The sequence below is a fragment of the Chionomys nivalis genome, chromosome 7 (assembly GCF_950005125.1).
Source record: "Chionomys nivalis chromosome 7, mChiNiv1.1, whole genome shotgun sequence".
NCBI classification, from domain to species: Eukaryota; Metazoa; Chordata; class Mammalia; order Rodentia; family Cricetidae; genus Chionomys; species Chionomys nivalis.
The window spans coordinates 96,369,407-96,387,350 of NC_080092.1; the positions used below are offsets into that span (position 1 = coordinate 96,369,407).

A 17,944-nucleotide genomic window follows, 5' to 3' on the forward strand; every position below is an offset into this window, starting at 1 on the left:
TCACTAGGAACATTTCTAGGTGGCAGGTGCTGTCTGAGGGAGGAAGCCTATTCTGTAGACAGCCAAACCGTCCTTTCTGCTGCCGCCCCATCTGTGTCAACCCTCCTTCCTGCCAGCTCTCACCTCCTGCACCACGACGGCTTTGACAGGATCCTCTCGCCCTCTAAAGTCTGCCCACAGCCCTGGTCCCAACTGCCTGGGCCCTGCCCCAGTAGCTGGAACTGGCAGTCCCTGAAGACAGATGGCCTCAATGATTCCTTTCCCAAAGCAGCTTTTCTGGAGGGAGGAGCAGAGACAGGAAGTACTCCTCTGTGCTGGAATATGGCAGAGAACACAGACCGGGGCAAGAAATGATAACCATCTAGACAGTGGTGGTGCACACCTTTAATCCTAGCACTCAGGAGGCAGAGGCAGGCGGATCTCTGAGTTTGAGGCCAGCCTGGTCTACAGAGCAAGTTCCAGGACAGCCAGGACTGTTACACAGAGAAACCTAGTCTTAAAAACAAAAGATAAAGCCGGGTGGTGGTGGCACACGCCTTTAATCCCAGCACTCGAGAGGCAGGCGGATCTCTGTGAGTTCGAGGCCAGCCTGGTCTACAAGAACTAGTTCCAGGACAGGAACCAAAAAAAACCCCAAAAAACTACGGAGAAACCCTGTCTCTAAAAATCAAAAAAACAAAAAAAACAAAACTGGTCATGGTCATGGTATTCCAGCACCAAGGGCTGTTCTGCCAAGAACTCTGGGCCCTCTGCCTATCGGCTTCCCTCCCTCTGTCAGGAAGACCCTAAACTTCCAGGCTATTGTCCCAGAGGTGGGGCATGCTGGGAGGCCTGCTTAGCTCGCTGCCTCCTCAGCTTCACAAAGGCCTGGGCCTCGCGATCTCCCTTCCGGCTCTCCAACAACTGCAAAATTGGATCCCCTGTGGAGAGAAAGATTTGAGGGTCAAAGTCCTGGTTAGAAAATAGTGCTGGTCCACCCCTATGCCAGCTTTGAAGGAAATTGGTGGGCACACACAAGCTAAATTCCACAGGTATGTCTTGACAAACGAAACTGGAAACATCATGGGTCGTGGGGTGGAAACTACTGCCTTTTTCCAAGGGAACCTGAGGCCAGACAGCTAACTCCACGTGTCAACTTACTCCCTTGTAAAAGTGTGAGCCTGCTCACCAACTTGTTAGAGTTGGAAGTCAATACCTAAGATACTTTTTAAGACAGTCCAGCTGGGCATGATGGCGCACGCCTTTAATCCCAGCATTTGGGAGGCAGAGGCAGGTGGATTTCTCTGAGTTCAAGGCCAGCCTGGTCTACAAAGCGTGTTCCACAACAGCCAGGGCTACACAGAGAAACCCTGTCTCAAAAAACCAAAATAGAGCCGGGCGATGGTGGCGCACGCCTTTAATCCCAGCACTCGGGAGGCAAAGGCAGGCGGATCTATGTGAGTTCGAGACCAGCCTGGTCTACAAGAGCTAGTTCCAGGATAGGCTCCAAAACCACAGAGAAACCCTGTCTCAAAAAACAAAACAAAAAAAAAAACCAAAATAGACAGGGTCCTTACTATGTAGCTCTAGTTGGCCTCAAGCTGACAGCGATCCACCTGCCTGGAGCGCTGGGTTTAGAGGGGTGTGCCATCACACCCAGCCCTGAGATACTTAAGTGTGTCTCATGACACAGAGGCATAGGGACCTTTCTGTTATCAGACTTGGCATGCGTGCCCTGCACAGAGATCAGGCCACTGGTCACAGGAGCTAAGCGGTTTCCCCAGAGAAGTCACATAATTACTTTCAGAGCTTGAATTTCACTGGTCTCTCCATCAGAGCAGAGATTTGTGAAATACTCAGCAAGCTGAGCCATGGTGCCTGTTCTACTGGCGTTCATCTCCCAAGAGAGCCCTGCCCTGGGACTCAGGCCTACCGTTAGGCACAGGGTAAGTGAGAGGCAGGCGAGTCTGAGGGGCTTCGCCAGGCTCCTCACAGCCGGTCAGTCCAGGCACCCTGCAGAGTGGTAGGAAGGCCTCCCCCTCCAGATCATCGGCTCCCAGCCTGTCATGGTCCAGCACGGTGAGCAGGAGGCATGCCCAGTCTTTTTGGCACGGCTCAGCAGGCACCAGGCTGGCAGGGAGTTAGGTGCTCAGTTAGTTCCCTGCCTCACTCAAATCTGCCATCAACAGTCCCTCCCTCCAACATACAGAGTCCCCTGTGCTGAGAACAGCGGTTGGATCTCAGCCTGGTCGTCTCTCACATGGCGTGACACCCACTCCCATCATGGGCTGACTTTACAGCCAGAGGTCCTGTGACCTCAAGGCCCATCTTCAACAAAGAGCAGGTACCCGAATGCCTCTGTATTTGATAGGAATCCATCCCTTCCTCCCAGGGACGCATACACCTGTTCCAAGAACTCTTCCCCTTAGGCCCAGTGTGGTCATCTCAAGCACTCCTTATAGGAGGCGGGGTATCAAGGGAGGGAAAAGAATGGGGGGACAGAGAAGAGTAGGGACCCACTCACAATTCAAAGGTCTCATCAAAGAGTGGATGAAGTTCCTTTTTATGCTTCTGTGTCTCCCTGGGGGCCAGCTCAGGGAATTCATGTCTGGGTTCCAGTGTCAGCTGGACAAAGGGGTCACTGGCACCTGGCAAGTGGCCCGGATGGGGGGGTTGCTGACTGAGTTCCAGTCACCATGGCACCCCACACTGCTCCGCCCCCAGCTGTTATCTCTTAGTCCCCTCCTGATAACCAGAGGAAATGTACTCAGAGCTCCTGCTGAGCCTCCAGGATCCTGGTGAGGAGAGGCCCAGGGCAGCCAGCGCTCACCATTGGAGTCCAGAGGCAGCAGGCTGGAGGCACTGAGCAGCTCCACATGAAGCTTCTGCTCAGAGGCACGGTAGGAGGCCTTGATGGTGACGGCGCCCAGCGGCTCAGAAGTGGTTTCAGCCTGGCATGGGATCATGCATAGGCATCAGCTGGGAGGGAGTGGGGCGAGGCCCGCTGTGACCCTCGGAGGGTGCAGGGCAGGAGTACCTCACCTGCTGCTGGATTCGGCTACAGAAATACTTCTGGATGAGCTGCCGGCTGGAGGCCGCCTGCAGTTCCAGGTCCCTCTGCAGAGCCTGGAACGGCACATCAGAGCATCTACCCAAACGTCTTCATGCCTATCCACACTTACGCTGCTGCCAGGCCCCTCTCACAGAGGGTAAGAGGCCATAGGAAGTGCTGGGCCCTAGAACCACAGAGAGGAGTGTACCGGAAGACCCTGAGGCAGAGGTGCCAGATGGCCTGCTCTGAGCACACTCTCCCTAGTGTGGGCATGTAGGGACCCTGAGCCTAGAAAGATACTACATTTACATTATTTCTTTCCAGCATCAAAAATTTTGTAATGAAGCCGGGCGGTGGTGGCGCACGCCTTTAATCCCAGCACTTGGGAGGCAGGTGGATCTCTGTGAGTTCGAGACCAGCCTGGTCTACAAGAGCTAGTTCCAGGACAGGCTCCAAAACCACAGAGAAACTCTGTCTTGAAAAACCAAAAAAAAAAAAAACCAAAAAAAAAAAAAATTTGTAATGATTTTGAATAAGAGGCCCAACGTTTTGCATTGCACTCCATTTCATGAATGATGTAGCTGGTCCTGGATACAGGTGAATACAGAAAGACAGGCTCCCTGCCTTGATCTCTTAATTAGGACCTCATCAAAAGACCCTAACTAGGCCCCAGGGTCATTCCCCACACTACTAAGACTCCTACCTGGAAGGTGGCTGTGTGCAGGGCCTCTGGCGGCAGACCACAGCCCTCAGCGTGGAAGCAGACCTCCAGGTTCTGGGGAAGAGAAAAGGGGTGACTCCAGGTACCCCCAGGGTTAATGTCCTCCCAGCCGCCGGTAGGTACAGTTACCTGAAGGGCTGCCTTCAGCCTGCTAGAGGCCAATGGCGAGCTACGCTGTGAAGATGCCACCTCCGCCAGCACCGTGAGCGTGTGGGTCCACAGCAGAGTCAGAAGGCTGCCAGGTGCCAGACACAGGCCGGGGCAGCAGGGAACGAAGCAAAGGTGCTCTTCAGAGAGGGGCAGCCTCGGGAACCCAGGCTCACCCTACCTCCCCTGCCCCACCTCCCCGTCCACCAGTTCCGCAAGTGAGGCTGGGGCAAAGCTGGCAGAGGGGGTACCGAGGAAGGGTTGCTCTGGCAGAGAGGGTACCGAGGAAGGGTTGCTCTGGCAGAGTGTGTAGGGGGTGGCAGAGGAGGGGTTGCTCTGGCAGAGGGAGTACAGAGGAAGGGTTGCCCTGGCAGAGGGGGTACAGAGGAAGGGTTGCTCCCAGAGTGAGAAAGGGGCAGATCAAAGGAGTTGTTAATTCCATCAATGCATCTCTTAACCTCAGTGGAGAACGCTCTTGAGTAATAGTGCTTTAGCAAACCACTAAAGTGTGGTGAGGAAAAGCTGGACCCCAGGGTAAGATAGGATTGCCGCACACAGCATGGGTAAGGAGAATAAGGTGAAGACAAGAACAGGAACTGAGATCTAACATGCAGCACTGTAGAGCTGAGCAGGTAAGGATCCTTTTATTTTTTAAAGATTGATTTATTTTTTCTGTACATTGGTGTTTTGCCTGCATGCATGTCACTATGAGGGTGCCAGATCCACTGGAACTGGAGTTACAGACAACTGTGAACTACCATGGGGGTCCTGGGAATTGAACCCAGATCCTTTGGAAGAGTGGTCAAGGTTCTTAACCTCTGAGCCCCTGAGCAGGTCAGTATCTTCAACAGGTCCTGTGTCCTGACGATGGAGGCTGCCTGTGATGGGTGTGGAGCTCAGGAGGACAGCGCTCACCAGCATGTGGGGAAGGAGGACTTCGTTTGAAGTAGTGAGTGAACTCATTTAATGCTCACTTAGCAGCACCAGGTACTGTTCTAGATGTTTCCGAGCAAAGCTCTTGTTTTAGTGGAGAGTTAATTCTCATTTATGTGAGGAAAAACAGAACAGAACAAAACAAACAAGAAAACACTCAGCAATGGCATAAAGAAATCCGAGCCTGCAGGGCCCCGCTTGCTGCTCAGTAGGAGGAAAAAGAACTGTAGGAGGAAGAACCCAGCTGCCAATCAGGGCCCAGGTTCCACCTGGAGGCAGGTGAGGCTCTGGACCAGAGCTCTGCATGTGACGGCTCATTCCTCAGGAGAGCCTGGGATTGGGATCATGGGCAATGACAACTTGAACATCTTGAAGCCACTAAAGAGGAACAAAGAACCCAGGTATCCAAAGCCTACACTTTGAACATCCCAACCAGAAGTCTCCCCCAGCTCCGACCGGGGACTTGCCAGACACCTGGACCATGAAGCAGTCAGGGGCCCTGAAGATGGGCCTGGGCTTGGAAGAATACAGGGAAAAGTTTGCCATGTTCAGAACTCGGCAGAACGGAAGGGGCCAGAGAGAGAAGCAGAGAGCTCTCTGTCCCTGAAGCTGGTTGGATTCTCCAAAGGAAGTCACCAAAAGGATTCCCAGGAAGCCACCAACCCAGAAACACATGGGAGCAGAGGGCAGTGTGGGTCGGGGGCTGCCCCATACCTGCTGAAGTTCTCCTGGACCAGGTTGGTGTTCATGTAGAACAGCTTCACCTCTAGGAATTTCATCAGGGGCAGAATGGCCTAAGATAGACCAGAAGGACTCAGGGCTGTTTTAGTCCAGACCTTGCTCACACTGTCCTGACCGTCCCATCCCCTGGGCAGGGAACAAAGCTAGGCTTTTGTGTGTTGGGTGTTAACAATGTCCTGGCTGCTCTCTCTGCTCGACCACACCATCCTCGGACGCTGCTCTTCCTAGAACGTCCTTCCTCTAGGCATCTCACGGGACACTTTCTCGCTTCCTGTGGGCCTATGGCTCAGCTGCCACACTCAGAATAAGGCCTTCCCTGACCACTATTGAAAAGTCCAACCCTGCCGGGCGGTGGTAACACACACTTTTAATCCCAGCACTTGGGAGGCAGAGGCAGGGGGATCTCTGTGAGTTCAAGGCCAGCCTGGTCTACAAGAGCTAGTTCCAGGACAGGAACCAAAAGCTACGGAGAAACCCTGTCTCGAAAATTCAAAAAAAAAAAAAAAAAAAAAATCCAACCCTTTGACATTTCCCAGCCCACCCCCCTGTGTTTTATTTTTCCCCTTGGCACTTGTTATCTATCACACTATGTAAGTGTGTGTGTGCAACTGTGCACACGACTGGACGTGTGTCAGTGGATACAGTTATGCCATCGCTGTAGTGAGCGCTATCTCTGCATCTAGCTATCCATTATGCCCCCAGAGAAGGAAGCCCTAGGAAGGCAGGGGTTTTGGTTACACTGATTTAAGACCAATGATTAAGTCAGTATCTGGAACCATAATGTGTGTTTACTCAACATTTGATGAGCTAATGGTAACTCTTCCCCAAACAGAGGCACAGTGATCCACTCTCCCCTTTACACACAAGGGGCTTGGGTTCAGCTGGGGTGGCAGAGATGATAAGCCTTGGGAAGGATGTGATCCCAGGCCCATGTGTTCCCAGGGCTATAAAACTAAGCTGAGCCCCCTGAGGGAGCCTACAGCACCCATCAGTTCTAGGAGTGCTTGCGGCATGACCCAGCCTGCCTCGCTGAGCACCCAAGGAGGACACTGAGGCCCATGGGGACATTACACCCGGGTCAAGGTTGGGGGACTGGTCCGACATCCTCAGGCCCTTCAACTCCCGTCTACCCAGGCTCTTTTCACAACCCCAGAGGAGAAGGGCAACGAACAGGGCCGTTACTCACGTCCTCAGGCGGAACAGACTCCTTGGCGCCAATGAGTTTCTGGATGTGGGTGGCAATGCCCACCTCCAGCTGGGGACACAAAACAGGGAGACTGAGAGAGACCGAGTGAGCCAGGGACAATCCAGAGAGTGGGCTTGAGGTTTGGGGTCAGGGGATAAACATCAGCAGCTCGGGTTCTGCTGAGGACCAGGGTAGGCAGGGTCCCGGGTGATGGGACAGTACCTGCTCAGCCAGGGTACGGACGCCAGTACGGATCTCATGGCCCAGCCCGGCCAACGCGCCCTGCAGCTGGGCATGTAGTGTGTTCTGCAGTTGCCCCTGTTCCAGCACGGCTCCGACCCGCTGCTCCAGTGCCTCCCATGCCAGCTGAGTGGGCAGCTTGTCGATGATCAGCCGCAGTTGTTCCATGTTGTTCACCACCACACACAGCTGGGATGCAGAGCCTCTAAGCAGATCCACCCCTCCCCTGGCCAGCCTGCCAGCCCCCCAGCCCTCCCAGCCCCTCAGGCCCCCAATCCCCCAGCCCCCTCAGCCCCAGCTCTGGGTCTTACCATGTTGGCTGCCTGACCCTGGTCCTTCTGACCTACAGACAGCTCACGGGCCCGGGCCTTTATAAGGCTGCAGTAAACCAAGGCCAGCCGGCAGGTGTCCTAGGGTGATGGACCACAGGAGATGGAAGGATGGATGGGTGGGGCCCTCAAAATGGGTCAATAGAGGAGTCTTGGAAATGCGGCGTTTAGGGTGCAAGCTTTGTGGGGGCCAGGAGCCTGTGAGGCACCGGGTGTGGCAGAATCGAGGCTGTCCGAAGGGGAGGCAAGGATGCTGGGGAGGTGCCATACCTCCACAAATTTGACAGTGATCATGAAGGCCTCCTCAGGGTCTGGCCAGTCCAGTTGCCGGGCGGTATGGCTGATCTGGGCAAAGCAGGTGGATAGATCCACGGCGGAAGTGCTGTGCTTGGTCAGCTCACCCAGGGGCACCAGCTGGGGGAAGGGAGACACTCAGGAAACAGGCTCATGGCAGGCGGACACAAACCTACTCCCCTAACGACCAAGCTCAGCTGAGTGGAGGCTACCCGGAGGATGACAGCAAGGCTGTGCCTGCCGCTCCTTCAGCCCACAGGACCCCTAGGCACAGAGGAGCCCGACTGAACCTCGGGATATCAGGAAACCATATTTTGCACAAAGCAGGCCTGGAGACTGCCCGGATGAAGGTGCTCAGAGATGGTTAGAGATTTCTACTGGCCTAGAGGTGTCCGCAGAGAACCCAACCTCACTCCCAAACCTAGGGCCCCTCCTGCACCGAGTCCATGTGCACAGCACGCTGCACCCGCTCCAGGGCAACACTGTAAGTCTTCTGCAGCCACGAGGGGATGGCTGGCTGGAACCAGCGGTGGAAACCATCCAGGGCCAGGACTCCATTGCTGGGGAGAGCAGAGGCTTAGCCTGCGGGAGGCAGGGGCTGGCCTTGGGCCAAGCCCTTGTCAGCCCTTGTCCTTCCGGCACGCCCGAAGCCCACCTTCAAGCCACTTGTTGCCCACCTGTCTGAGGGGACTGGGCCCAGCTGGTAGAGCTCCTTCAGACTGACATAGAGCTGAAACAGACTCTCTCCCATGTCTGGAGAAACAAGGCTTCCCACTGCCGCTGTGTGGTCCTGTACCCTCTTGGCCACCTACGAGGAAAAGCTTGTCGGGGAGGGCTGTGGAGCTAGATGGACAGGTGCTACCTGGAGATGGCAGAGGGTCTCACCAGCCACTGCAGCTCCTGGAAGGCCACGGAGAAGAGGTCTATCTTGAGGACACTGGAGGAAAGGAAGTACATGTGACCATGGTGCCCACCAGGGTCCCACAGGCCCATCGGCTCCAGACCCAGCTCCAGAACCCCAGACCCATGGGCTCCACCCCAGCCCGGCCCCAGATCCATCAGCTCCGGACCCATTGGCTCGGGATCCATTGGCTCCGGACCCGGTTCCGGACCCGGTTCCAGACCTGGGTCTTATGTGTGCCCATCAGGGTCCCACAGGCCCATTGGCTCCAGATCTGGCTCCCGCCCCATCAGCTCAGACCCGGCTCCAGAACCCCAGACTCATTGGCTCCGGACCCGGCTCCAGAACTGTAGGCACTCACTTGTGGAAAATCTTATTCCATGTGTGTCGGCACTGGTACAGATCAGCCATCACATCCCGTACCAGGCTTAACAAGGCCTTGCCAGCCTCCAAGATGCCCTGGGAAGGATACAGGAGGTCGAACAGGGTTCCAAGGGCAGATGCCACATACCCACCCTCAACCCCGTCCCGGAATCTACCTGCACCATGGGCTGATGATGTTGCTGCATCAGGTGAAACCATTCAATGGTGCCCATCTGTTGGAAGATGGAGAAAGGAGAAAGGAGGGTTAGTGAGCAAAGGTCCCTGCCCCAGCCCCCACCCCAGGGAAAACACCTACCCGCAGAGCCTCGGAAAGCTGCTGGGACAGTGGAGCGCTGTCTGGGCACAGTTCTCCAAAGGCTTTTGTCTTGCACATCTGCACCAAGACCCTGGAGGGCAGAGCGCTCTGTTCAGAGGCCTCCCACCCAGCAGGCTTTCTTGAGCCCCTCCCTGCAGGTGCCACCCCTGCACACTCAACCCTGACCCCCTGCAGAAGCAAAAGGGTAGCCACTGACCTGAGGAGGGACTGCAGCCTGGATGGGGAGTCAGAGACAGACAGGGGAAAGACGGAGCGGAACTTCCGGATGAGGGAAAGGCCATAGGCCAGCAGGGAGGTGAAGGAGGTGGCCAGTTCCTCCCGCTGTGAAGCCAGGAGATGTTACCGGATGGTCGGGTCCTCCAGTGCCCTGCCCGCCTCCCTTACACCACTCACCTGTTCTGCCTTGAGCCGACCCTGGATCCACCGGTACTCAATGCTGGTGATGGGGTGCAGGAGGCAGCTGCTGGGAAACTCGAGGCTCTGGTAGAGGCGGCTGTAGGCCAACCACTGCCTGCAGGGACAGGAAACCCTCAGCAGGGCCCAGGAAGGCAACATCTCCCCGCTTTATCCACCAGTAGAGGCTGAGCCAGTGGATGATCATGTGACTCTCAGGACCTCTGTTTCTATAGATGCTGTCCAAGTCACCTGACTTTTTTTTTTTTTTTTTTTTTTGTTGTTGTTGTCTGTTTTGTTTGTCGAGACAGGGTTTCTCTGTATAGCCCTGGCTGTCCTGGAACTTACTTTGTAGACCAGGCTGGCCTCTAACTCAGAAATCTGACTGTCTGCCTGTTTTCCAAGTGCTTGGGTTAAAGGTTGAACACTATACCCAACTTCTTCTGACTCTTAAATTGTGCTTTGTCTGGATAAAACCTCAGAACTAGGCCAGACAGTAATGGTGCACGCCTTTAATCCCAGCACTCGGGAGGCAGAAGCAGGTAGACCTCTTGAGTTTGAGGCCAGCCCGGTCTACAGAGCTAGTTCCAAGACAACCAGGGCTACACAGAGAAATCCAGTCTTGCAAAAAACAATAAAACAAAAAAACTTCGGCTCTGGGCAGGATGAAGCATACTTTAATTCTCCATCTTGGAGGCAGGTGGATCTCATTGAGTTAGAAGTCAGCCTGGTCTACATAGCATTTTCTAGGCCAGCCAGGGCTACATAGAGAGACCTTGTCTCAAACAACAACAAAAGTCCTTCACTGTTTCTGGGTCCAGTAAGACGGCTCAGTGGGTAAGAATACTTGCACCTGTTAGGGCTAGAGAGATGGCCCAGGAACTAAGAGCACTGGCAGAGGACCTGAGTTTGGTTCTCAGCATCCACATCATGAGGTTCATAATTACCTGTAACTCTGACTCCAGGGGCTCCAGTGCCCTCTCCTGGCTAGTGAAGGCATCTGCACACAGGTGGTATGTGTACACACACACACACACACACACACACACACACACACGTACATATAAATAAAATAATTTAAAAAAAATGAAGCTGGGCAGTGGTGGTACAGGCCATTAATGCCAGCACTTGGGAGGCAGAGACAGGCAGACCTCTGTGAGTACAAGGCCAGCCTGGTCTACAGAGTGAGTTCTAGGACAACCAGGACTACACAGAGAAACCCTATCTCAAAAAACCAAAACAATGAGTTCGAGACCAGCCTGGTCTACAAGAGCTAGTTCCAGGACAGGCTCCAAAACCACAGAGAAACCCTGTCTCGAAAAACCAAAAAAAAAAAACCAAAAAAAAAACCAAAACAATAAACAAAAAAAAAGTCAAAAGGATGTGTGTGTATATGCATGTGTGTGTGAAGGTGTGCGTGTAACCATGTGCATGCATGTGAAGGCCAGTGGTCAAGTCAAATATCTTCCTTAATCACTCCTGAACTTTCCCAAATCCACTAGAACCCTGTCTCTACCTCCCCTGGGCTGGAATTTCAGCCATGACAGTCCACACCCTACCTGGATGCTGGGGATTGAACTCAGATCCTAATGTTTGCAGAGCAAGCATCTTCCCACTCTAACTTACTGAGTAGCTGAGAATGACCCTGAACTCCCCATCCTCCCACCTCCACCCCCCAAGTGCTGAGATTACAGGTGTCAGCCATCATGCCTGGATAAAGCCTTAGGGTTTCTTGTTTCCTTTGAAAAGTCAGATTTAGAGTTTTGCACCCATGGCATTAGCATTCACTCATCAGCTGGAAGCTCTCTCGGAAGTGTAACAGTACAGAGCAGAAAAGAATAACGAGGGGCTGGAGAGATGGCTCAGTGGTTAAGAGCATTGCCTGCTCTTCCAAAGGTCCTGAGTTCAATTCCCGGCAACCGCATGGTGGCTCACAACCATCTGTAATGAGGTCTGGTGCCCGCTTCTGGCACCAGAAGAGATATACACACAGACAGAATATTGTATGCATAATAAATAAATATTAAAAAAAAAAAGAAAAGAATAACGACAGCTTGAAATCTGCAGGCAAATGGATGGAGCCAGAAAACACCATTTTGAGTGAGGTCACCCAGACTCAGAAAGACAATTATCATGTGTACTCACTCTTAAGTGGTTTTTTGTTTGTTTGTTTGTTTTTATAAATATTTTTTTTATTGTGTATACAACATTCTGCCTCCATGTATGCCCAAACGCCAGATGAGGGCACCAGATCTCATTATAGATGGTTGTGAGCCACCATGTGGTTGCTGGGAATTGAACTCATGACCTCTGGTAGAGCAGTTGGTGCTCTTAACCACTGAGCCATCTCTCCAGCCCCTCTTAAGTGGTTTTTAAACATAAAACAAAGAAAAACCAGCCTACAAATCACAATCCAAAGAACCTAGACATCAGTGAGGACCCTAAGGGAGACATACATGGATCTAATCTACATGGGAAGTAGAAAAAGACAAGATCTCCCGAGTAAACTGGGAGCATGGGGACCTTGGGTGATACTTGAAGGGGAAGGGAGAGGCAGGGAGGGGAGCAGAGAAAAATATAGAGCTCAATAAAATCAATAAAAACAAAGTGTGATGGGAGAGTAGACAGGGGTGACTGAGCTGGAGGGACAGGCTGAGGTCCGTCCCTTCTGGGACGGTTGCATGCCTAGCTCCTGAGAGGGAGCCTGGCATCTCTCTCGCCTCGCCCACCCCTCTTCCTGTGCAGGAGCACCTCACATAGCCCCACCAGGATCGTCCTCCACCTCCCACCCCTGTTTTTCACTTAAAGTCCTGGTCATAGCCAGGGCTCAGGGGACATTCTGACCTCTTCCTGCCCAGCACCCGGTGTGACCGTTCTTCTCCACTTCTCACAGGCTGGTATGCCAGTCACACAGGAGTGCTCCTTCTAGGCATTCCAAGAAGCTGACATAGCTCAGGGAACATGATGGCCCTTGGAGATTTATTGTCATTTTCAGAGGTTTTGTTTTTCTGAGACAGGGTCTCACTGTATACAGTGAGGCCCAGGGTGGCCTCAAACTTGCTGCAATCCTCCTGCCTCAGCTTTTTGAATGCTGAGATCGATTATAGACATGTATCACCAAGTCATTTTTAACATCAGTTTTTGAGTATCAGCTCTTTACTGCTGTGAGCCTGTGACACTGGGAAATGGGGCTGCAGCAGCCAGGCAAACACAAAAGCCCAGGGCTCAGGCCAACGTTCAAAAAGGAGGACAAAAGCTGGGGGTGCTGGGGGTGCTGGGGGCGCACACATTAAATCTCAGCACTCAGGAGGCAGAGGCAGGCGGACCTCTGAGTTCAAGGCCAGCCTGGTCTACAGAGTGAGTTCCAGGACAGTCAGGGCTACACAGAGAAACCCTTTCTCAAAACAATAACAAGAGAGAGAGAGAGAGAGAGAGAGAGAGGAGAGAGAGAGAGCGCTCCTGTTTCATGAACAGCTAGAATCTGAGTTGTGCACAAAATCTCCAGATTTGAAAATTGTTAACTGACTCCAACTTAAAAACACAGTTTGGGGTGGGGGTGGGGAGCTGGAGAGATGGCTTAGAGGTTAAGAACACTGACTGTTCTTCCAGAGGACCCAGGTTCAATTCCCAGCAACCACACATCAGCTCACAACTGTCTGTAACTCCAGTTCCAGGGAATCTAACACCTCACACAACTTTTATAAAATAAAACATTATAAACAAACACAGTTTGGACCCGAGAGCACACTCTTAAGGGCTGTTTTTTGAGGTGCCAGCCTGTTGATTGGTGGGTAGGGCAGAGAAGGTCCCCTAGGGGTTCTGAGCAGGGCTGTGTACTCACGCCATGGACTGGTGGAAGTCCGACAGGTCCTTCTGAGTGGCATGGAGAAAGAGGATGGTGGCACCCTGGGGACTCAGCGATGCATCCCAGGAGGCGCTGCCGGCCTAAGGGAAATCATAGAGGCACATTGGGACCAGGCAGTTGGCTCTGGGGGGGATTCAGCTCTGGCAGACAGCCATACCTGGTGCTGGGTGACTTCGTGGGACACCAGCTGCTGCAGGAGGTGGAAGTGCACTGTGTAGCTGGGCTGGGAGCGGCTGGCCGCCGTGGCTCTCTGCAATAGGTTCAACAGGGCTATGAGCAGAGAACCCCATGCCGGACACAGGACACAGCCAGCCCTCCCCACATCGGGAAGATTACCGGCAGAGGAAGACACAGCTGCCGGCCCAGGCCCCGGACCCACCCGCTTGTGAATGAATTGGAACTGGAGGTGACACTGGCCGCGGTCTGGGTAGGTCTCTGTGCGGGGCTCTAGTGGGTACCACTGGTCCTCTCGGCAGTGCAGGTCCTAGCAGGGAAGACAAAAGTGACGAGCCTCCGAACCCTGCACTGAGCTGAGGCGAGAGCAGGGAGGCAGTTGGGGCGGCCTCCAGGCTCAGATTGGGTCAAACTGAAGTCCTTCACCCTGCCAGCCCTCGCCTCTCTCCTGGCCCTTCTCCCTGGCTCGTACCTGCAGCCTCAGGACCACGTTCCCCAGAAAGTCATCTTGGCCTTTATCCTTCCGAGCTTCCTTAAAGATCCTGTTTTAGGCAGGTGAAAGGTCAGCCACCTGGGCACTCAAAGGCAGAGCCTGTCTTTCAGGAGGTAGGGTGTCTGTGAGTCTGTTCCTCCCTGGGTCTGCAATACCCACCTTCGGAGCCCATGCAGGTCCGTGAGTTCCCCAAGTTTTTGTCTCACGGATTCCACAGTATCCAGGTCCCTGTTGGTCAGAAGGTAGAGCAAGAGGCAGGGAAGGGGTCCATGACCTCATCAGTAAAGAAACTTTGACACATTGTCCCCGTAACCCACTGCCTCTTTTTGTTCTCATCCCCCGGGGCAGGGCAGGGCCACTCACCACATGTCCAGGTGGAAGCTTGCGTTGGTTATGTCCTCAAACTCCCTAGGGAGAAAAGAACATGTATGTTTAAGGACCTTAGCAGGATAGGCCACCCCGTATACATGCATGTTGGGCCAGGCCACAAGCCCAGAACCTGCCGTCCCCAATATCACCCACCGTGTGGGGTTGTAGCCCCTTCCTGCCTAGTTCTCTCCCTTTTTCATTTTTCATTGGGTACAGGATCTTTTTATGCAGCCTTGGCTGGCCTGGGACTCACTATGTAGACACGGCTGGCCTCATACTCACAGAGAGCTGTCTGCCTCAACCTCCTAAGTGCTAGGATTAAAGATTGCGCCATCCCACCGACCCCATCCCAACCACTTCACTGTCTTCTTCAAGAATAGGCTGGAAGGTCCCCTGGCCACCAACCAGCCAGAGATACCCAACTGTGCCTACTCTACAGTCATTTGGCAGGATCTTGCCATGTAGCCTAGGTTAGCCTTGACCTCTCCATCTTCCTGTCTTACTCTCTGGAGTGCTAGCATTTCAGGTGCGCGACATTACATCAGCAGGTACACAATTGGCATTCACGTCAAGGGTCTGTGCCATCTAGCCCTGTCTCCCTCCAGCTCTACTTGAGGACCGACAGCCGATCTCATTGGCTGGAAAACATCCACCCAGAGGAGACCGGGATGGAAGCGAACAGAGGCTGGAATGGGACCACGTACAAGATAAAGGTCTCCTCCCAAACAGGATTAAGCGTCTGGCTTTTGACTTGGGTGCGGTGTGTCTGCTCTTCAGGGATGGTGTGTTTCACTACGGCCTTCTGGCGGCGGCGCGACGCCGGGCTGCCCTCGGGCACACCGACTCCCTGCTCGATGATGCCCAGAAGGCAGTAGGGGTCACTGAACCCTGGCAAGGAGTGAGGGACAAGACTCCAGGAAGTCAGCCAGGTTTTCCTTGAATTCCATCAGCTCCTGGGGCCCAGCCTCCTCCTGGGAACGCTGGACAAAGCTCTAAACTTGGCATCTAAACACAGGAGTCTAGCAGCTGGGGTGTTTGGTGGATGGGCTCTCCAGCGAGGAGTTCAAGGCCAGACTGATGGGGAGGCGGGGTCCCGGGGCTCCCCCAAAACTTACCGCTGACATCCTTGCCCAGAATGCCTTTGGCCTGTTTCACTGTTGCCTTCAGACAAAATATTGGTTTCTGGAAGGATGGGAGTGGGTGCTGCCTGAGTTGCTGAGAGGCCCGGCTTTTCACGCCCCCTCCTTGCCCAGGGTGCCCTGGCCCAGGTTACCTCGAGCCCCCCAACACGCTGCAGCATCTGTTGGTGCTCCTCGGGCTGCACCTGGAAGGCCTGAAGAGGGCAGAGGTGTGGGAGGCTAGGGACACAAGGTAGGGGAGCCTGGTGGGAAGGGAGGGTTGAGCCTTGGCTGTAAGGAAGATGGGTAATGGCGGCGGGGGGGGGGGGGGGCTGGATTTACCTCCTGCAGGTAGCGTAGCAGTTCTGAGTCCTCCTTCACATGGCTGGGCTCTGGCTGACCCAGGCGGTGCAGGACTGTGTAGAGGGCTTCCTCATAGAGCAGGTCCCGCTGAGACACAGCAGGGTCACCTCAGGAACCCTGTCATCACCCAGCAGCCCTCCCTGACGCCCAGATCTCAGGCCCAGAAAGGGACAAAGAGGCACAAATGCAGTAACCTCAGAATGCTCTCTACGTGGTTGTGAGAGCCGCCTCTGCCTCTGGGGCCTGAGGGGCCTCCCTCAGAGAGGATGTAGGGCTGCTTCCCACATCCCCCACACTCTCCAAACTCCACTTCTTACCTCTTCTGAGGAAAAATGGTGGGACCGGATCTGGACCTAGGAGCAAGGTGAAAAGACAAGCCGTCCTCAGAAGCTCATCTAGCCAAGCAGGACGACCCAGGCCTGAGACAGAGGGACCGGAGCCTCAGCCTCTCGGGCCTCTAGGCCCACCGAGTCCCCTCACTTGTTCCAACACAAGGTTCCCCGAAGGGCTCACCCCTGGGTCATTTTGCTCATCCCCTGGCCTGCCATGCCTGAGGTCCATGGGCGTTCAGCTGGCCCAGCAGTGGGCTCTCCGGCACCTGCCCCCCCTTCCTTCCCCAGAGGAAACAGTGGTGCTTATCAGGAGGCTACCGGCTCCTCACCCCAGCTGCGGAAGTGAGGCCTAAGAGCAGGGGAGGCTGAGTAGGGGGAATGCCAGGCAGGTCTGGGGTAGCTCAGAGGGGTCCCTAGGCAGCCCACTGTCATTGGAGATACTGCTTCAGGGGGCGGATGCCTTCAGAGAACAGGGCCGGAGGGACAGGCCCACCAAAGGGAAGAGAATAGGAAAGCCCACCGCGGCTCAGAGAACACATGGTGGACCTCTCTGTCCAACCACAAGGCTATGCCCAGGGCCATCGAGGGCAGGTGGATGGGGGCAGGCAACCTCCCACATCCAGGCCTCGAGACCGCAGCGCCACCCCCCAGGCTGGCTCTTGGCTCTTCATATCACTCATACCTCATGGGTGGTTTGGGGTGGTGGATCCTGCAGGTCTCTGGCCCTGCGGCGCCTTATCTTGATGGCCTGGCGCAAGAGTGGAGGGCGCCGCTGGGGGTGGGAGAGGTGTGTCGCCATGGTGGCTGACTCTGCTCTTCCCTCTGCCACCCCCCTACCTGCCGGGTGAAATCAGCGAAGCCGCAGGATGATGCAAAGAGCCCCAAGGTACCACCCTCTGCTAGGGGAGGGTGGAGGGATCGAAGGGCCGGGGTGTCACTGCCTTGGGGGGCCTTCTCCCAGGCTCCCTGCACCTTCCTCCAGCCTCGATCCTGGCGGGATCCACCCCAGCCAGGAGCAGAAGTGGACCGAGTGGGCGGGGTAAGCCCCACCCACCGTCCCATCGAGGCGCCGGGGGAATAGTCCAGAGCTCTTGGCGAGAGTGGTAAGGCCAGGCTATATGGCAGCCTGCCTCAACTATGCCTGGGCCAAGGAAGCTGACCTAGACTTGTGGCGTTCTCAGCCCAAAGTTTTCTGAATGGGTCCCAGATCTGGGTTAGGGTGGGGCAGGCTCAGGGCAGGGACTCCTGAGAAGCATTTCCTCGCCCAGCAGTCAGCTAGCTGTCCAGCCGGCTCCACCCCACAGGTGACATTCCAGGGGCGGGATGGGGCTACTTGGTGTTAGCTAGGGAGGGACAGAGGGAGGCGAAGCTCAGGCCCACGACTGATGGTCAGGAGGGTGCTCCTTCCCTAGCCCTGAGGGCCCCTGAGGATGGGCGGCAAGGCCTTGCTGCAGTTTGGGGAGCGTTTTGGTCAGGAGAGAACCCTTCAGTACCGGGATCTCTGTTTCTTGACAGTGAGTGGGGTGTAGGCCTGGCTTAGCTTTATTCTACCCTCTTCTTCCCCTGGGTCTGGGGGCAGTAACCAGCCCAGCCACACTCCCCCACCAGAGGCCT

The 17,944-nt window shown here is 54.8% G+C and overlaps 1 protein-coding gene across 1 annotated transcript; it reads right to left on the reverse strand.

Annotated features, from left to right (window-relative positions):
- Positions 1 to 765: 765 nt before the first annotated feature.
- On the reverse strand, positions 766 to 17,498 carry Unc13d (unc-13 homolog D). Its single transcript, XM_057775086.1, has 32 exons — positions 17,013 to 17,498; positions 16,316 to 16,351; positions 15,978 to 16,085; positions 15,791 to 15,850; positions 15,633 to 15,699; positions 15,222 to 15,405; positions 14,512 to 14,556; positions 14,308 to 14,376; positions 14,128 to 14,197; positions 13,861 to 13,965; positions 13,639 to 13,731; positions 13,458 to 13,561; positions 9,617 to 9,734; positions 9,420 to 9,544; positions 9,203 to 9,293; positions 9,063 to 9,119; positions 8,885 to 8,982; positions 8,508 to 8,559; positions 8,300 to 8,430; positions 8,062 to 8,182; positions 7,599 to 7,742; positions 7,311 to 7,409; positions 6,982 to 7,188; positions 6,760 to 6,828; positions 5,547 to 5,626; positions 3,882 to 3,987; positions 3,735 to 3,806; positions 3,022 to 3,105; positions 2,810 to 2,930; positions 2,504 to 2,627; positions 1,913 to 2,109; positions 766 to 920 (listed from the first exon to the last, which is right to left on the reverse strand). The coding sequence occupies exons 1-32, from the start codon at positions 17,127 to 17,129 to the stop codon at positions 799 to 801; spliced, it is 3,276 nt and encodes a 1,091-aa protein (XP_057631069.1). The 5' UTR covers positions 17,130 to 17,498; the 3' UTR covers positions 766 to 798.
- Between the last annotated feature and the right edge of the window lie 446 nt (positions 17,499 to 17,944).